The following is a 19,149-nucleotide window of genomic DNA, read 5'->3' on the forward strand; positions in this document are numbered from 1 at the left end:
AAAACATACAAAGTGGAATGATTTAAAATATCACACGAACACACTTGCACACATTGTACATTCACCAAAATGGACCACTTGGGTATATGCTGACCACCAACAACCCCACCACACATAAAAGTCACGTCTCAAACGTGCTTGTGCGTGTTGAAGAAATCGCGGTTTTAATAATTATGAACTCTTCAGCCTGTCTAGAGCTTTGATACGTTTTCTATGTACATAAATTAACAATAAATATTTGCAATGATCTCTATATTTATATATTGAAATATATATTAAATTTTGAATAAAAGTATACTTTTTCAACATATTTGTATAATTTTCTACATCTTCAAATAAACCTGGAGATATCACAGTTTAGTAATCAAACACAAACATACAATTCTTCCAACTTCCTGGCTGCAGTGTCCCTTTATACAGTTATGCACTTGCCTGTCATGGTGTAATTCCAGCATAACACAGCACGACTAAATAATGCACACTTCACAGAAATGTAAGGTTTCTGATTAGGTCAGTGGCTCTTTTGCAGAAACTGTATGGTATTTTGGCAATGCACATGGATGCGTTGAATGCTGCAGTGAATTGCAACGCAAAACCTTCTAGGTCAGGATTATCAAGGAAACCAGCCCTGATACTACAGCTATAGTAAACTAGAATGTTTAACGTCTTGGAAAAAGGTCTCAAATGGGAAAAGGGACATGGCAGCTTTACCTTTGCTGGTCAAACCAGGAAAACCATGCCCTACTGACTAAAATGCTAAATTTTTCCTCATCTGTGTACCAATAAAATGAAAGCCACTTCAAAAGCAAGCAGGGCTGAGAGGAATCAAAAACTAAACAGCATGCTCTTCATTTTCAGTGCATTGCTCCTCAGTCCCATTGCATTTTCTATTCCTCAGTCCAAAGTATGCAGTGACACATCCTCTGAAAGAGATCCCGAAAGAACACTGGATTTCACGAGACAGATATGGCCGCATTTCCTGTCGTAATCTAGGATGGGGCCAAGTGTTGACTGTCCACTAGCATCACCAGAAAGTCCATCTCTTCTTCTGGTATCTCTGGTATCATTTGTTTGGTATGCATAGTCATTCACACACAATGGGCCCTTTGTTTTTTGCCTTTTGCGATGTAGACATCTGTAGACACAAACTCACATACGTGGCTCTACATTGCACAGCACGCCCTGGTGGCCTGGAGGGTAATTGTCAGTAATATCAACTCCTCTTCTCTTCTGAGTCTGAGTTATAATCTCGTAGACCCAAGCCTTTCTGTAGGCTCAGCAATGAGTCCTTCATCTGTATGAACAACATATGACAGCAATGACATCACACTTTTGAATGACATTACGTTATATTCAAATCACTTGGTAAGAGCATACGAACGTCACTTGCTGATATCAGTGTGCATACTGTATGTGTGTGTATTGTATACCTGATCCAATAACAGTACTGATGTTTTAATGATCTCTCTCCATTTCTGCAGCTCGGCATCATGGTATCGCTGCTGGGACTCTAAGAGCTGTGCCCATTCCATTTGTGTCTGCGGTAGTTTACTGATAAAACACATATGCGCAAATAAACACAAATACAGAAACGTCACCTAGTGAGCTAATGGTTTTTTCAGATGAGTTTAGGAACATGTAATTTGCCCATCCTCACTGAAAGCATAATTGTTGTGTGACACAACACAATCACAACCAAACAGAGGAAATTTGGTGTTTAATGTACTGTTATGTGGACTGGGATTTTGCAACAGTGAGATATAAAAATTGGTGGGGCTATCGAGCGCAACGTGACAGAAGGAGAAATCAAGTGAATGACAAAATGTCCCATAACTTGTCGCGACTGAAAGGAATAATCTTTGTTCAATACCCTCAAGTTAAGCTCAATCGACAGCATTTGTGGCATTAAGTTGATTACCACAAAAATCTATTTTGACTTCGCCCTCCTTCTCTTAAAAAAGGGCAAATAAATCTGGATTACTGTGAGGCACTTACAATGGAAGTGAATGTGTCCAATTTGTAAACATTAAAACACTCACTGTTTCAAAAGCATAGCCACAATTCAAAAACAATATGAGTGTTAACATGATTTTAGAGTGCTAAAATCACTTACAGTCCTTTTCTGTGTAAAGTAATAGCCAATTTACAACTTCGTTACCACAAACCCTATAATGACTAAAATGACGATTTAAACGAGTTTACAGCAAAAAAAAAAAGACCCTGAAAGATATTATTGAAATAAGTGTTGTGAGATATCTCACTTTGTCTCTATGACAGCACTCAACTCTGTAAACAGCAAACAAAAATGTGTCCACGGGCCTCTGTCTCAGACACTTTCTGCCTGACATTTTGAGCATTCTCATAGTATTGTAGTTGCAGTGAATTATTGAGGCGTAATGCCATTTTTTATGTCATGTTGCTAAGAGTTGTCAGTTGAGGGCACTATTTTCCAGCTGTTGTTTTCACAACTGTTTCTGCTCTGTCAGTCTCAACACATTTCATTTGGTATCTTTGGAGTGCAGAGTTTTGGAAAGAGGGGGTGTGGCTTATCCAACAACTGAGATTGTTGAAATTCCAGAACAGCTATAATCACTTACAACAACTTTAACACTGATTCACTATCAACATGAAACAACGTCTTAGGGGTAGTGACGTTCATACCTGCAACCAAACAGACTACAGTGACAAAGTCACTCCCAGTATGAGTAGGGGTTTCGATTTACAAGAGACAGCTACAATATTATACAAACTTTTTGATGTCACACCAAGTTAAGATACAGTGTTAGGGGCCGTTCACACCAAATATGTTATTTTGTCCATCTGTTCTTTTTTTTAAATTGTTTTTCTATATAAACATGATCTAGATGAAAGGCTTTGACCGTTGCACGTGTCTCACTGTTCTTTCAGTGTTTTGCACATGAACACTGCATTTTTAAGTTGTTGTGTCAAGTTAACCCAAAACAGGTTTCGAGACACCTGCATTCTGTTCCATTCGTTGTGCGGTATTTAGTTATTTTTAACACAAGAAAACATTTGTTCTCAAAGGCTCATGAGTGTGTTTGCGAGTATGTGTATTGTACCTTTCATGTAGGTGTAAACTCTGCCAGCTGGTGAGGCTCTGAGCAGAGTACTCCAGCATCCAGAGTTTATAGAACATCATCATATTAAGTAAAATCAGCAGCACCAGACTGCAGAGTAAACAAACATATGACAAACTGGGTTCAAAGGCCAAGAAAATATCTCCATTGGCCACGTTTAGTGATAAAAAAAGCCAAATGCTTGACTTGTGATGACTAATGAAATACACAATCTTAAGTTAGATGGAGCAGTATGCCAAATTCCTAGTGATAGTGAAAATACTTTGTGAAATACCAAGTGAGCAGTCTTGCTGCCTACCCGTACATAGGCAGCTGCCTCCTCAGACAGCATTTGAAAAGCATCAAAATGGAACCTCATAAGTAACCGAACATTTCTCTCAAGTCTGTACACCTTTTCTGATGAATTTTCACTGAGCTTGTTTGTGAACGACTGAGGTACTTTATAGGTACACTATCTTAAACATCTTAAACATTTAAATGTCTTAAACATTTTGGTACAGCCATAAACATTTTGGAACAGCCTTCTCATTTGGAGTGGCTGTTTTATAAGGTTAAGATACCTATAAATTAAAGCGCCTCTGAGGCCATAAAATGTTGTCTGGCAGCTCACAAGGTATTAGAAGAGATCTTAAGGCTGAGAGAGGAGGCATGGCAGTAAGAATGGTATGTGTCTATTGTACTAAAATAGGATATTATGGATGAGATTTCTGGCATAGAATAGAATGGATCTATATTTTATCATTAAAGGCATGTACCTTATAGAGATCCTAAGGCCAGGCACAAGAAACAATACAAAAAAAAAAAGAAAAGAAAAGAAAAGAAAACAGAGTTACACTGCTAATTCATATTTATAAAAATATCCTAAAAATAATCAGTTAAAATCAATAACAAAACATGACTTAGTACTAGTTAACAGAGTATAGAGAAAAGGAAATGTTCGCTACTTACACAAAGCTGATGAAGAGTAATGGTTTGGAGAGGTTGCAGAAAACCCCGCCCCCTGACATGTGCTCAGGAATGTGTCTTGTCTGAGTGGAACCTGTGGGTGGAGCAAACACAAATCAACTCTTTCGGTGTAGGTGTGTGATTTAAGTACAGATATCTGTGAGATTTTGTGTTTATGGCAGTGTGCATAAAATTGACCTGCCACGTGTTTGATGCGGTGGATAACCTCCTCGTCTGTTGGCGTTGAAACGGGGCTGAGGGTCTCATCGAGAAGGGCCGTGCGGAGATGGGTGAGGGGTCTTTTTCTCCGCCTCAGGGAGGAGTTCCTCACTGCTTTAGCTTTAGGAGATGGCCTGTGAGTATCTATTATAGCGTCCTCCATCTTAGCCAACTCCAGCTCTGCCAAAAAAATAAATTTTATATATATACACTTTACTGTAGTCTGCACAGCTTCAAAATTAAACATGTAATGTGGGTGAAGCTCAAGAAGTTGTGGGTGGAGCTCAATACGTTTGTGGGTGGAGTTCATGAAGGTGTGAATCAAGATGGCGTCAGGCTATATGTTGGTGTGCCATTGCTCCAAGTTTAGGACACTTGTTCTTTGTATGTTTGTTCAGTTTGTGTGTTTATCCATGCATTTGGACTGTTGCCCTTTGGTTAATGACCGTCTTACGCTATTGAATATTCGATCATCGGCCATGGACCTCTGGAGCCGTGATTCTATAGTGCAATGGTTTACCGAGCCGCCATGCAGGTTTTTGGCTCAGATGAAGATTTTGCCATGTGTCTGGCTGCATGTGCTGGAGAAAGAAATGCCGCAGAAAATGGGCCAAACGAGCAGGAGGTTTAGTGAGATCAAATAAAAATGTTAGGAATTTGGCCAGAGGATTAATAACAGCTGAGGAGTTGCGGATGTTTCGATGCTCTTACTTGATACCTGTCATCCCGGTTCCATCGAAGTCATTGTCGTGGATTATTCAGATAAAGACAAAAAGTGGAGGAGTCGATCACTCAAATCAATGCTCTCTCGATTGAGGTACGCCGACAGATTCAAGTTTGCATCTTCTAATCAGTCTTTTGGCTCTAGTAAATGCTCGATCTCTTGTCAACAAAATGTTTATCTTGACTGACTTTTTTCTTTTTGCAGAGATAAGCCCTTTTTCTGAAATTGTGCCTCTGGGATGTGAGTCCCTGGGAGGTGGAGGTTTAGCTTTTATTTTTAAGAATATGTTTAAGTGCAGATTGTGGCCTGTTGAAGGTTTTAAGATCTTTGAAGCACGGTTACTCATGGTCGACTTGTCTAGGCTGGTGCTTTGTGCTCTTATGTTATCCTGAATATAATAAGGATTTTTTAAATGCATTTTCTGATTTTCTATCTGTTATTGTACCTTCTGCAGACAGAATTTTATTTCTGGGTGATTTTAACATTCATGTCTGTTGCCCTTTAAAACCCTTAACCAAAGAGTTTTTAACTGGTAGATTCTTTTAATTTGTTTCATTGTGTTTCTGGACCCACACATGAACATGGCCATGACCTGGTGTTATTCTTAGGTATTGCTGTTGATAATATATGTATTGAGGATACAGTTTTCTAGGACCATAAATCTATTGGTTTTACTATTACTTCTCAAGATAATGTTTTGTTACATCATCAGCCACCTGCTTTTTTATCTTGTGTAATCATTGCTTCCTGAGTTCTCAACTGCTTTTAGTACATCTATTTTAACATCTTCTATTGAGTCCCCTTTCTCATCCTCTACAGGACCTGAGGAATTAGTTAGTTAATTTAACTGTGTTTGCTCTGAGATTCTTGATTCAGTGGCTCCCTTCAAACCAAAGAATCGCTAAATTAACACACAATCGTGGATAAATAATACTACTTGGAATCTTAGTAAGGAATTTAGGAAAGCTGAGGATCTTGTTTTCTACTATAAATAAGGTGCTTAATACAGTTATCACTATCTTCTTAGATCCTTCTACAGATTTGTGTGAAAGTTTTTAAGATTTTTTTACTGATAATGTTCTCATAAGATCTACCATCTCACCATCAGGGAGTGCTGTTGTTGAATTTAAAACCACTTCACATTGTTTTAGTTGCTTTGAGCCAGTGTCTGTGATATATTTAAAAAACATTGTTTTACAGTTGAAAAAGACAACTTCTCCAGATGTTCTCCCGTCGCAACTTTTTAAAGAGGTTGTGATCACTATTTGTCCTAGAATTTCTTCTAAATAGCAGTCTAGAATATGGCGTTATTCCACTAGTTTTTAAACACGCAGTTGTTGAGCCTGTTTTAAAAAACCTAGTATTTCAAAATTACCTTTTGTAAATAAAATCTTAGAGAAGGTAGTTTACATTCAGCTAGTTTATTTTTTGACAGAAAATAAATATTTAGATTAATTTCAGTCTGGTTTCAGGCCTAAATACCGTACAGAGACGGCTCATTTAAGAGTTATGAATGATATCTTGTTAAGTACTGATTCAGGAAAATATGTGGCACTAACGTTATTGGATTTGAGTTCAGCTTTTGACACTATAGACCATTCTATCTTGATAAAACATCTTAGGGATTATGTAGGTATTAAGGGCTTGGCCCTTAAGTGGTTTTCTTCATACATGCAGGATAGAATTTGTTCGGTCAGGATTGGGAAATGTTCTTCATCATTTGGCACTATTTCTTGTGGGGTTCCACAAGGTTCAATCCTAGGTCCAGTTTTATTTTTCATTATATATGTTGGCTCTGGTGTTAATTAAAAAAAAATAAAAAATAATAATAATTAATATGTTAGAATTTTTATGCTGATGACTGGGATGGGATGGTACAACTGTACCTACCCTTAAATTATGATAATTATTCTTCTATTACACATTTTATAATTGTTTGGTTGAGGTCAAAGGTTGATTGGTGAATAACTTTCTCCAATTAAATGAGGATAAGACAGAGTTTACTGTTTATGGTCAAAATCAATGTGATAAGGATATGACAGACAGTTGTGGTTTACTGTCTGGAAACATGCACTCTCATTTAAAGAATCTAGGAGTTATTTTTGACTAAGCTAAGATTTGATCACCAGATAAATGCTGTTGTGAAAACTTTTTTTCAGTATGATTATAAGAATGATTTGCCCCTGTCTATAAAATCAGCATCATGTATTGATGCTTTCAAAACTGGTCTAAAGACTTCTTTATTTACTTTGGCCTTTGAATAAGTTTTAAATTTGTGAGTGGTATTTATTATGTTGTATGAGGCACATTTGTATCTTTGCATTTGCTATTATTTCCCAAGTCTTTGTTTAAGTATTTTAGTTGTTATGGTACGTGTTATGTTTGATGTTGTAATGGGAATCTCTGTACAGCACTTTGGTCCATTCTTGTGGTTTTGAAAGTGCTCTATAAATAAAAGGGTTTGAGTTGAGGGTTGTGGGTGGAGCTAAAGTCTGTTATGTGAGGAGTTTAGGAATGTTGAAGCTCAAGAAGGTAGTGGGAGGAGTTAAAGAAAGTTGTGGGTGGTGATCAAGACTGTTGTGTGAGGAGTTCAGGAATGTTTAAGCTCAAGAAGGTTGTGGGTGGAGTTCAAGAAGGTTTTGGGTGGAGCTCAAGACTGTTATATTAAGAGTTCAGGAATGTTGAAGCTCAAAATGGTTGTTGGTGGCACTCAAGACTGTTGTGGGCAGAGCTCAAGACTGTTGTGTTAGGAGTTAATGAATGTTATAGCTTTAGAAGGTTGTGGGTGTAGTTCAAGAATGAAGTGGGTGGAGTCAAGAAAATTGAAGCTCAATGAGGTTATGGGTGGAGCTCAATATGTTTGTGGATGGAGCTCAGGACAGTTGTGGGCAGAGATAAAAAATGTTGAAGCTGAAAACATTTGTGAGTGGGGCACAAGAAGGCTGTAAGTGGAGCTTAATGAGGTTGTGGGTGTAGTTCAAGAAGGTTACGTGTGAATTTCAAGAAGGTTGTGGGTGAGGCTCAAGAAAGTTTTGGGTAGAGTTTAAGATTGTGGGATTACATTTACATTTATGCATTTGGCAGACGCTTTATCCAAAGTGACTTATAGTGTGCATTTATTACAGGGACAATCCCCCTGGAGCAACCTTGAGATAAGTGCCTTGCTCAAGGACACAATGGTGGTGACTGTGGGGATTGAACCAGCAACCGTCTGATTACCAGTTACGTGCTTTAGCCCACTACGCCTCCACCACTCCAGGATGAGCTCAGAAGATGGTGCTCAAGAAGGTTCAGGTGATGCCTTACCGAGGCTTTTAAAGTTCTCGTCTAGTCCACTCCAGAAGTTCTTTTCAATGAAGCCCTTCACCAACCCCCATGGCTGTTTTTTGTACCTCAGCTCTGTAGAAATTCTAAAGGAAAGATAAATCAAATCATATTCAGTACTCCTGTTTTTCTGTTTTAAAAATGTATGTACCTCAGTGCCAAAGCCATTATTGTCAGTACCTCAGCCGACACTTGTTCTTGGCCACACGTGTAAGCATGTAGCGATTTATGGTGTAGAAGTAGTCATGATATGGTACATCATGAGTAATGACCTCCGCGTCAATGATGTAGCACTCGCTCTCCTGGCTGGCCTTATATAGGGTCTAATTCAGTAAGAAATTGCATTTCGAACATACACATTATTGAAAATTTTTTATATAAGGTATATTATAGTAGAGAATCCTTAATGATATCTTATGCTAATTGAAAAAAACCTACAGTGTGGTTATGTGACTACAGTATTTGAACTCTAGGATAGTTTCATGTCTCACCTGAGTCTCAGTAACAGTAGCTGTTTTGGGGGCCAATGGGTTGGTGAGGGAGATAGTGTACATGATCTCCCTCGTTTGGTTTCCAGCATCCTCCTTCTTCCAGGGGTGATACACCACATCTGTAGATAAATGTTTGAGTATTGAATGCAGAACCAAAGCAAGTGAGTGGATGTATTGCAATCAGAAATCTAAAACTAATAAACGAAACTCATTTAAAACTCTATAAACATATTTACAGCTGTTTTATCCACACAAATACTATATTATAAAATGTTTAGTTTTGACTCTTAAATCTAACTGGATGAGCATTTTTAATGTTGCTGTACAATATCATCAAATGTATATTAATATATAAATCATATTATGTATACACAAATTACAAATCTAATGCATTGCATCATCTAACTTTCTTATGTTTTGTTGTGTAATTCTCTCTAACCGGTGAATCTCCTCTGCTCCATAAAGTCTGTCATGAACTGGGACTCGGTGAAGAGAATGGCATACAGCTTATCAACACTGAATTTATACACCTCGTTAATGTACTGACGGCCGTTCAGGTCCTCATGAAATGCTTGCACTTCAACAACTGAGAATACACAAAAACACACAAGATGAACTTTACAGGAATACTCAAATATTAACTTCAAATGATGTCAAGTCTTTCATGGTGCTCAATTCATATGTGCATATATTATATTTGTTTTTCAAATGTAAAAAACTGCATTTTCTATTGTAATGTTTACATTTTAAACTTTTTTTGTTGTTGCATGCAATATGTAACATACATTGACATATTTTCATTAGTTTTTTATAGCCTTTAATTTGCACATTTTTTTAATAGGAAGCTTTGGGCAACATATGGAATAATATGCTGCTAAGTGCTTTTACAATAAAATTCAGGAAATTCAATTAGGCTTTTTTAATCTACTTAATTATTCAAAGAAAATGGAAAGATTAATTTATAATAGTTGCAGTCCTAGTATTTTTTAAATTAAGATCTTGACTGCATGTGTACTGTATTTGAGAATGCAAACCTTCATCATGTGTTTCTGAGGAATCACTGAGGTCAGTGTGTATATCCTCATTGTCGTTGAAGTCGAGGGCAGGTGAGGGCAAAGGACCCAGAGGGCTGACCGGTTCGCAGTTCCCCTCCTCAAACAGCAGAGGGAGTGGCAGCAGATCGCCATCAGGAAGGCAGTCTGTGTATTCCTCAGCAGGAATCTCAAACTGAACGTAGCACAGGGCACAACTTTAAATGCTGTTTCTCAAAAATAGTATACACTACATGACCAAAAGTTTGTGAACACCTGCTTTTAATTAACAGGTTTGTCTATGCCCCTTGATTCCAATGAAGAGACATCTTAACTCTACGGCATACAATGACATTCTAGAGAAGTATATTCTTTCTACTTCGTGGCATCAGGATGGCGCTTTTCTGTTTGGAGTCTTGTTTGGAATAACTTTAGTAGCCTGCACAAAGCCCACATCCTAAACCCTACTGAACACCATTAAGGTGAATTGTAACGCTGCCTGTGAGCCAAGTCATGTTCCAACTTTTAGGAGAAAGCCTTTCCAGAGGAGTGGAACCTATGTTTTTGATATTAAATGCAAGCACATATGGGTATGGTGTTTGAGTGACCACATAGCTTTGGCCATATTGTATATGTAAAGTGTGTATCTCAGAGTGTACTTGTGTCTGAGCATGTATACTCACAGACAATGGTGTATCAGTGCTGCTGGGAGGAGTGGTGGAGGTGATGGTGGAGTGGGTGATGGATCTCTTGTGTGCTGGAGGAGAACTGTTGTCTGGTTTGTTCTCACTACTGCTCTTAGATGAGTTATCATTACTGACCTCATTCTCCTCTGCTGGGATTTCCTCACAGTACCTGAACCACACACATAAACAAGCACACACAGAGATAATGTCTAAGGTGCTACCATATACTGTATATGTTTGATTAAGTATATATTTGTGCAACATTACTGCAAACAAGGTGCAATATGTTAACTAGATTTTTATATTTTTTTGAGTGAAATGTGAGTGCCGGTAAAAAACTCCATCACATTGCTAGGATGTTGTGGGTGGTGTCCAGGGTTTGCTAATGTGTTCTAAGCCACAAGTCTTAATGATATTGTGGTTCCTAGATATGGCTCACGTCCCTCCTTTACAAAACGTGTAAGTGCGCTCCATTAGAAAAGTAATAGCACACATCTCCTCAACAAGTCACGCAATTTGAGGCATCATGTTCGAGGTGAGTTACACTCTGAAGTTTATTACATTAGTTTGGCAATTTAGAAACCTTCAAGCCTAATTATGAGTAATTGTAATAATTAGGGCTGGGTACTGATACAGATTTCCTGATTAGATTCCATTCCGATTCACAAGCTCTTAAATCGATTAGATTCCGTTTCCGATTCTATTTGATTTGACATGGATTCATATGGGTATATTTCAGTTATAATGTGCCTTTTGCTTACATATAAAGGACATTATCTCCCAGCTAATGTGGTTAATTATACAGGGGACCCTCTAACAAGATACATTACAAAAATTATATTTGATTAGTTTTTCATAATTTTGGTCACGTCTTAAATATTTTAAATATTAAAATATTAAAAAATCCATAAATATGATAATATAATGCATTTATAATTTTTTGTTTCATGTTTATTTGCACAATTCGTACTATTCACAAGTGTTTAGATTGATTTGTTTAACACGTGCTAAAAACAGGTTCTGTCTCTTTAAGAACATCTGTGAATGAGCACATGTTAATGAAACTTGAATGGCTTTATCTCATCCTTGCTATGCGTGATTAGCATTAAGTTTTTATTTTTTGTTGTTTCAACAACTGACTATAGCGAACAGAAAGGGCATTAAAAGAGACCTTATTTATTGACAAATGAGCCGAGTAAATCTCAATAAAAACCACTCGACTTGACTTGACTGTAGAAAAACACACAGTGAAAGGATCTTGCTGTTGACTACACCACTATACTACACAATTACTGGTGGGGGAAATCTAAACCTTTACCAGCCATTTGCTAAATATATTCATTTTAGTCACATAGCGTGGAATTTGGTTGCAAATGGGAGTGATTTTTGGTGAGGGTTGCTGCATAGAGTAAACGATAATTCTTGTGATTTAGGAATCAATATCGATATCGTTCATATTAAGATAGCGATGCAATGGAAAATCTATATTTTTACCTACCCCAAGTAATAATGATGAACACCACTAATGAGTGATGCACGCATGTGTGGCCACTTTAACTCACCCCATGGTGTTGAAATCATCATCAGGGGGCACATAGTCTTCGTCGTCACTGGTCAGGCCCAGCTCATTGCCATAACACTGATGTACAAAGTGCCAGAGCTCTTTAGGGCAGAGGGGCTGCAGACAGATAGAAAAGATCATTTCAGAGACGGTGTATATTTGAAATAACTCAGATCTCCATAAAATAGTTTTTTAAACTGGTGATTCGCACAAAACATGCAAAATATGCAGAAATGGCAGTATTGATCTAAGGTCACCAGCAAACCGTTGTAAAGCTATTGCAGTAATGTTATGTGGAGAGATCTTTCTGCATCTATTATGCTGTAGTCATGACGAGCAGGCCATCGCTCAATATCTTGAAATACTGAAGCCATAAATGATAGCGATAACAAATAAAACAGAACTTTTTACAATCTTAAAATTATTAAAAAAATTTTTTTTTTACCATATTACTACAATATACTCTGCATTGCATCTCATCCAGAGTAACCACTATAAAAAATTTGAAAGAAATTATAGTCTATTATTAAGCCTAACATTTTTGCTACTAAGCTGTAGGGATTCTTGGGAAATCTCACATACAGTCGTGCGCCTGACACAAATATTCAGTTCAAATGAAGTCAAGTCATTTTTTATTTTATTAAAATTATACTGTAACAAAAAATGATGCTGTAATGTCTTAAAGTCCTCATTGTGTGGTTTAAATTAACAATGCGATTGAATTAAAATGGGACAAAATGCAGCTTATTTATGCAGCCCCAAACTCTTCCCATCATTTCATTTCAGTTAGCCTATAACAGTGAAGCATTGGGCATTGGATAGACATTTAACTTTTTCCATGTAACTATTGCTTTCAGTGACTATTATCATTACTTTAACACAGTCAATTTGTATTTTATTTTATTAAAATCAGCGTAAATGAAAAGCCGTACCAATGGAGTACTTCTATGATGTATACATATTTAATGTAATACAATACTTTTTCTTTTTCAAATTGCGGCAGAATATTATAATGACCATCTTTTTTGAATTTTCGCAAATTTTAATTTGAAGCTTCATAAGATTTAAAATGTATTAAATATTTCATGAGATGCAATAGCAATTTATAACTTGCTGCAGTATGTCTTAAAGACTCCTTTCGAGACAGGAAGTTGCCATGTGCAGCTGTGCGTGTGGTTCATATTCTCACCTTTTCCAACAGTGCATTCTGCCAAAGTCTGAACATCATCATGTAGGTCCTATCCCTCGCACCAAATGATGTTAAAAAGTGCTGAAAGGAAGAGAAAAGCAAAGAGAAACATGGATTAAATGATGAAAGTTGAACCTGTTGAAAGTTGAACCTGTGTTAATGCATTTTTGGACACTTTGGTAACTTAGTATGTCTTGGTGGAGAGCTCTCACCTTATCAGTGTCTGTGCATAACTGGATGGCATTGGGAATGAGACGTGCTGTCTTTTCTTTGGTCATGGAGCAGATATCTTTCAGCCGTACTGTAAGCTGAACACACATGCACAAGTTTAACAAAACACACTAAAAGAGGCAGTGCAGAATTTCTGTGCTAACAGCACCAAATGAAATGCAAACTGTAGCTTTAACTCTCAGTGTCAAAAAAGTGTAGTTCCGTTAACAACAACAGCAGATAAAAGTGATAAAACAAACCAGCGTCTCCCAGCGAAAGATGTTGCTGTAAAAACAGATCCAGTTTTCAGAGAGGTAGAGGCGCCCCTGCAGGAGAATATCCCGCTGCAGAGCACATGAGTAGTCTGCCAATAAAAAGACAAGGTCAAAGGTCCAAATAAGTCTCTAAGGTTAATTTGCAATGTTTACTTTATTTGCATGGCACAAAATAAATCGAAGTGCAGTTGTTTTATTGCAGAGCAATGTCGTAATTTGCTGCATTAATATAGAATTCAGTTGATGTGCGGCCATAGAGAATATCAGTTATTTACATCAACTTTGAATGTGGCTCATCTAATAAGAATTTACAATCTGTTTTATAATATTAGTTTTACAGTTTTTATGATTTTTTTACTTTAATGTTACATAATGTGAATGTGTTTTTGCACTACTGCTAGACTTATTCATTATGAATAGTTGTATCGTTCGGTTTGCGTCGATCAAGTTACAAACAAAAACAAAGAATATTCAAATGTTAAAAAAACTCATAAACTTAATTTTGAAATATTTAATTCACGGGATTATCCAGAAATAGGCATTACCACGTGATAATGAACATATAAATAATTTTCCATAGAATTTCAAGCAAAAATAAATATACTGTGCTATATATTGTTACAGTGTTACCAAAATTCTTTAAATGTGGCCGTATTTTATGACATATGATACAGTATGTATTGTTATCAACCTACATTTTTTAAGTTTATTGTGATATACATTTCAACTTACTGTATAGAGGCCCACCCCTCCCTTCTAAGTCTGGTTTGCTATGTACAGTAAATCACTATTTAATGCAAAAATGATTTAATTGCCAGTGAGTAACTCTTTCCATTTGTACGGTTACACCATACTTAGTGAGGGCTCTTACCCACAATAAGACGTTCTGTGTCTGGCAACTGCTTGAACAGCTTCCTGAAATCCTCATTGCGTTGTTTATATGTGGGACTGAGGACCTACAAAACAAATAAACCAATAGATTTATGGCACACAAGCATACTCACAGATCCATACTCAGAAAAGCACAAAGGTATGCCCATTTCCAATCTTTCAAACAGCTAATCATCAGTCAAATGCTGGTTTAGTTCTGTCATGCAGGAGCATGAGCGGAACCACAATAAACCCATTCATACAGTGGCACAACGGAAGCTGGTCGAGTGTAAATGATGACTTTACACTGTTCAGCATTCAAAGATGCACTACACCCCTTCTAATGAGCAAACGCAAATCTCATATAAGCAGCAAAGTGCAAACAATGTATTAAAAGACAAATACTCAAAAAAGAGAATATTAAAAATGTTGGTTACATGTCTTGAGGTCAACTGTTGAAATGGTAATTCCTTTTTACACAATAGAGAACCAGATACACTGTTGACTCCTGTTGCCAAAAATTTAATTAAATTTTTAACATTAATGTCAATGATGTCTAAAACAAAATGCGAGGGGACATGAGAGATGAAACATTAACACATATAGTGGTCGACCGATATGAGTTCTGATATGAGTTGACAGATGCCTATATCAGTATCTAGAGAGCAGTGTGGCTTATGTATATTTTACATTTTAATGGCAGCAAATGAGATGGACACAAAATGGCTAAAATAAACACTTGTTTAAAAAAAAATCTGTTATTATCCATTGAAAAGGCAGCAGATATTGGAACTAAGGTGTCATTCATACCAAATGCATTCTTACACAAACAAATCTAAGCCAATACAATAGTCTCAAGATATGTATAACAGGGCGTCAAAAAAACATGTCCATTAAAAGCTTCCGCTTGCAATGTCCTTAAAAAAAGACGTTTGTCTAAAGCAGTGGTTCTCAAACCTGTCCTGGAGACCCCTCAACACTACACATTTTGGATGTCTCCTCAATCAAACATACCTGATTCAACTCATCAGCTCGTTAGTGGAGACTCCAAGACTTAAATTAGCCGTGTCACAAAAGGGCGACATGACAAATGTGCAGTGTTGTGGGGGCCTCCAGGACCAGTTTGAGAACAACTGGTCTACCGCATTGTTTACATAAAAAATTATTGGAAAACTGTGCAGATGGACACAAATAAACAATCTGTGTGCCACGGCCCTAAGTTGATACGTTGTCTTGAGGCCGCACCACCCAAGCACGGGACCCTGAAAAAAACTCTGAGAAGTGACTCAATGGACAAAGACGTCAATCCGGCACATGTTTAAATATAAAAACAATTACAAAAACACACACGGCGCAGGAACGCTCTAAGTTAAGCTCAAATGATAGAATTTGCAGCGTTATTTTGATTACCACAGAAAAGGAAGTGAATGGGGCTAGTATGTAAACATTAATAGACACACTTAAAAGTATAGCCACAAGACACAAACATTACATGCTAACATGATTTTAGTGTGATACAATCTCTGTTATAAAATTGCTTATAGAGTTTACCAGCTTTTGCATTGTCATAGCAACAAAGATGTAATATTGTCCAATTCCACTGTTTACAAAAATTTCAACACACGTGTAGTAAATGGTTAAGTAGCAAACTGTTGGGTTAGATTAGATGAGTAGATGATTAAATGAAAGTACGACACAAAACCTTGATAAATACAGACATATTCTTACTTATACAATTATTACATATGATAAGGGTTAATTAGATACTTGTAATAATGTTCACTATAAATGTTTGCTGCAAAGCCATGAGTTGAAATTATCTCCTTAGTTCAGTCAGCTCTGTTGATGGCTTGATGCTATAGCCGTCTACGAAAGGGCTTTTTCAAAATCATTTTTCAACATTGGAATCCGATAAATGTTTACTGTTTGTGTAACAGGGACCAGCTGGTATGTGATAGCTGTGCAGTATGTGTAAACCTCACTCCCCTGGCCTCAAGAGGTGCACTAGTGACTGACGCTAGATGCTGTAGCCTTTAGACTCCTCGTTAGTGTGCCTCTCATGCCAGCTGACCCCAGTTCGAATCCTGCTCAGAGCGGTTCGAGCAGGACTGACTGTAGTGCTATGACCCAGATGTGAGTGAGGTTTAGGGGTTGAGTGCAATGGTAGCCAGCTGGTAGAGAGCTGAGCAGTGTGTAAAGCTCACTCCTCTGGCCTCAAGAGGCGCGCTAGTGACTGATGCTAGAGGTTGTAGCCTTTAGCCGCCTCATTAGCATGCCTGCCTCCCATACCAGTTGATACCGAATCTCACTCGGAGTAGGTTGATGAGGACTGGTTACATTTGCACACGGTTTTTACCACCACTTCCGTGTGTGACGTAAGCAGTGACATTGGCAAAGGATCCAATTTTACATTGATATGGTTAGTAATCTTTGTATAATACGTCTTGTATAATATTCATGTCTTGTGGCTAAACTGTTGAAACCATGTGTATTTTTTTATGTTTATGCACTGGACCCCTCCATTGTAAGTGCCTTACTGTAATTGCGTTTTTTGCTTCTTTTTTTTTTTTTGTAAATGGACAAGTTGAAAATATTTTTTGTGGTAAACAACACTGCATCACGAATGCTGTCGATTAAGCTGAATTTGTATTAAACCAGGAACATACTTTTAAAAGCGTGGTTCTCATCCATGACACTGAGAAAACAGTGAGACACGGTGCAAAATTCAAAGACTGTGTAGTGCACGTTTACCTAGAAAAACAATTAAAAATAAGCACAGATGAACGCAAACAAGCATTGAGTATGACCGACCCGTAACACTTTTGTTAATCGCCTATGAAGACACAGTTGTAATTTCAAAATTTACAGATTAGCTGACCTGACTGAAATATCGGTCTATTACTACACACGACTGTTTTGAATTTATTTTAAACCTGTTTTATTATTAATTATATATATAAATGTACCATCAACAAAGTGTACACTAAACTTACTTCTCCAGGATATATCGTAATTCAGCTATAAGACTCAACAATCCTATGCGTTAAACTATACTCCCTGAATCTCAAATCTTAATGGAAACTCACAGCAGGTATTTCCTCATCCTGGTACGGGTTGTCCCTTGAACCCCAGGGCCAGTTCTGGTTCCAGTCTGAACCCTGAATCAACCACCCAGCCAAAGCCTCCTCCAGCTCCATTACGGTCTCCCAGTCCTCCTGAGAGCCAAAGGAAGAATCCATGTTTCCAAACCTTTCCTTTATGTTGCAAGTATCTGGATCAAAGATCAATCAGTTCATCAATGACTCTCCAATAAGACTGCGAGATTCTTTCTGGTGTGATTCCTCCAGCTTCAATATAGAGTGTGTTTTAAATTTGTATGGTTCTGTAGATAAGTATCCCAGATGCAGACCCTCCTTGGTTCAGGGTATCTGTAGGCTAAGGGTGTAACCTCTATCTGTGTATAAATGTTGAGCTCTTCTGACTAGTACCACATGATTCCAGTGTGCAAAAACACACTCACACACAAATGCCCTTTAGTAACCTCAGCAGACAGATCCTTTATTATGCTGGTGTTTGTTCCAGCTTGCTGTAGTTTGTACTGGGAAGCATCTACATCCAATGTAGACAGAACATTCAGTTACTTCCGCAAGTGATCATTAGTTGTTACCACAGTAAACGATCGCCACTATTTTCTTCGTTGCTAATTGGTCGATGTCTTTCAAGTTTGAGCATGAAAGTCCGCCAAGATGTGATTTTGTCCTCAGATTTTGGACTTGTTGTTGTTGTTGTTTTCAACCACTTGTTGTTATAATTTTGAGAAGAACGATGGTCTTCTCCAGGTGTGAAAATCAGGATTTATGACCACGGCGTCAAATAAAGTCCCTCTGGAAATCCACTTCACCAATTCCTTTAGTTACTAAGCTGTCAAAAGCTTCCTAAAGTTCAATTCACAATCCCATCTCTCAACTCTGGCTTCTACTCACTCTCTTTCTTTCTGTTATTGGTGCTGTCAGTAAACTAAAGATAACCAAGCACAAAGTGTGACATATGATCTGCAGCAGTCGTAGCACTGAGAATGGACAGAATGTAAGAGGAATTCTGCTCTTGCAAGCGGCAGCTTTAATCTCTGTCACAAAAGTATTTGTTTTTCAGTCGTTGTGCACAAATATCATCCATATATGAAGAAGAATAGATTGTTGCTCCTTTGATGAAGTTCTCATCAGAATCCCAATGGAATAATAGATGTCAAATCACATTCCAGTGAGCCAAAATTGATCAACTCGAGCAGTAGGAGCAAATAGAAAAACCTTTGGATGACAATAGTTCTGTCTGCCTTGATTATTTATATAGAGCTGGAGGCTCTCTGAGTGTATAAGGAGAATTTACATATGTGTATGTGTGTGTGTGTGTCTATCCATGGTGATGAGTGTGTAAAAGTTAGTTACACATTAACGGCAAGAGTAAATAATGAGAGCTGCCAGTGACTGGTACCAGGGTGCGTGGGTGTGATGACTCCAATAATGCCA

At 37.5% G+C, this 19,149-nt stretch overlaps 1 protein-coding gene across 1 annotated transcript in view; it reads right to left on the bottom strand.

Annotated features, from left to right (window-relative positions):
- Nucleotides 1-1,148: 1,148 nt before the first annotated feature.
- The window catches only part of LOC127661564 (protein Aster-B-like), a 68,709-nt gene continuing 50,708 nt past the window's right edge, over nt 1,149-19,149 (bottom strand). Inside the window, exons 5-20 of the mRNA XM_052152327.1 lie at nt 14,625-14,709; nt 13,739-13,842; nt 13,481-13,576; nt 13,269-13,349; nt 12,081-12,196; nt 10,516-10,687; nt 9,836-10,028; nt 9,241-9,387; nt 8,802-8,920; nt 8,491-8,633; nt 8,293-8,396; nt 4,242-4,442; nt 4,047-4,137; nt 3,081-3,188; nt 1,431-1,551; nt 1,149-1,294 (exon numbers count right to left, since the gene is read on the bottom strand). Coding sequence (XP_052008287.1) covers nt 1,214-1,294; nt 1,431-1,551; nt 3,081-3,188; nt 4,047-4,137; nt 4,242-4,442; nt 8,293-8,396; nt 8,491-8,633; nt 8,802-8,920; nt 9,241-9,387; nt 9,836-10,028; nt 10,516-10,687; nt 12,081-12,196; nt 13,269-13,349; nt 13,481-13,576; nt 13,739-13,842; nt 14,625-14,709 — 1,962 coding nt within the window. The 3' untranslated portion in view covers nt 1,149-1,213. The remainder of the gene's footprint in view (nt 1,295-1,430; nt 1,552-3,080; nt 3,189-4,046; nt 4,138-4,241; nt 4,443-8,292; nt 8,397-8,490; nt 8,634-8,801; nt 8,921-9,240; nt 9,388-9,835; nt 10,029-10,515; nt 10,688-12,080; nt 12,197-13,268; nt 13,350-13,480; nt 13,577-13,738; nt 13,843-14,624; nt 14,710-19,149) is intronic.

The sequence above is a fragment of the Xyrauchen texanus genome, chromosome 21, assembly GCF_025860055.1.
Source record: "Xyrauchen texanus isolate HMW12.3.18 chromosome 21, RBS_HiC_50CHRs, whole genome shotgun sequence".
In the NCBI taxonomy this organism is placed as follows: domain Eukaryota; kingdom Metazoa; phylum Chordata; class Actinopteri; order Cypriniformes; family Catostomidae; genus Xyrauchen; species Xyrauchen texanus.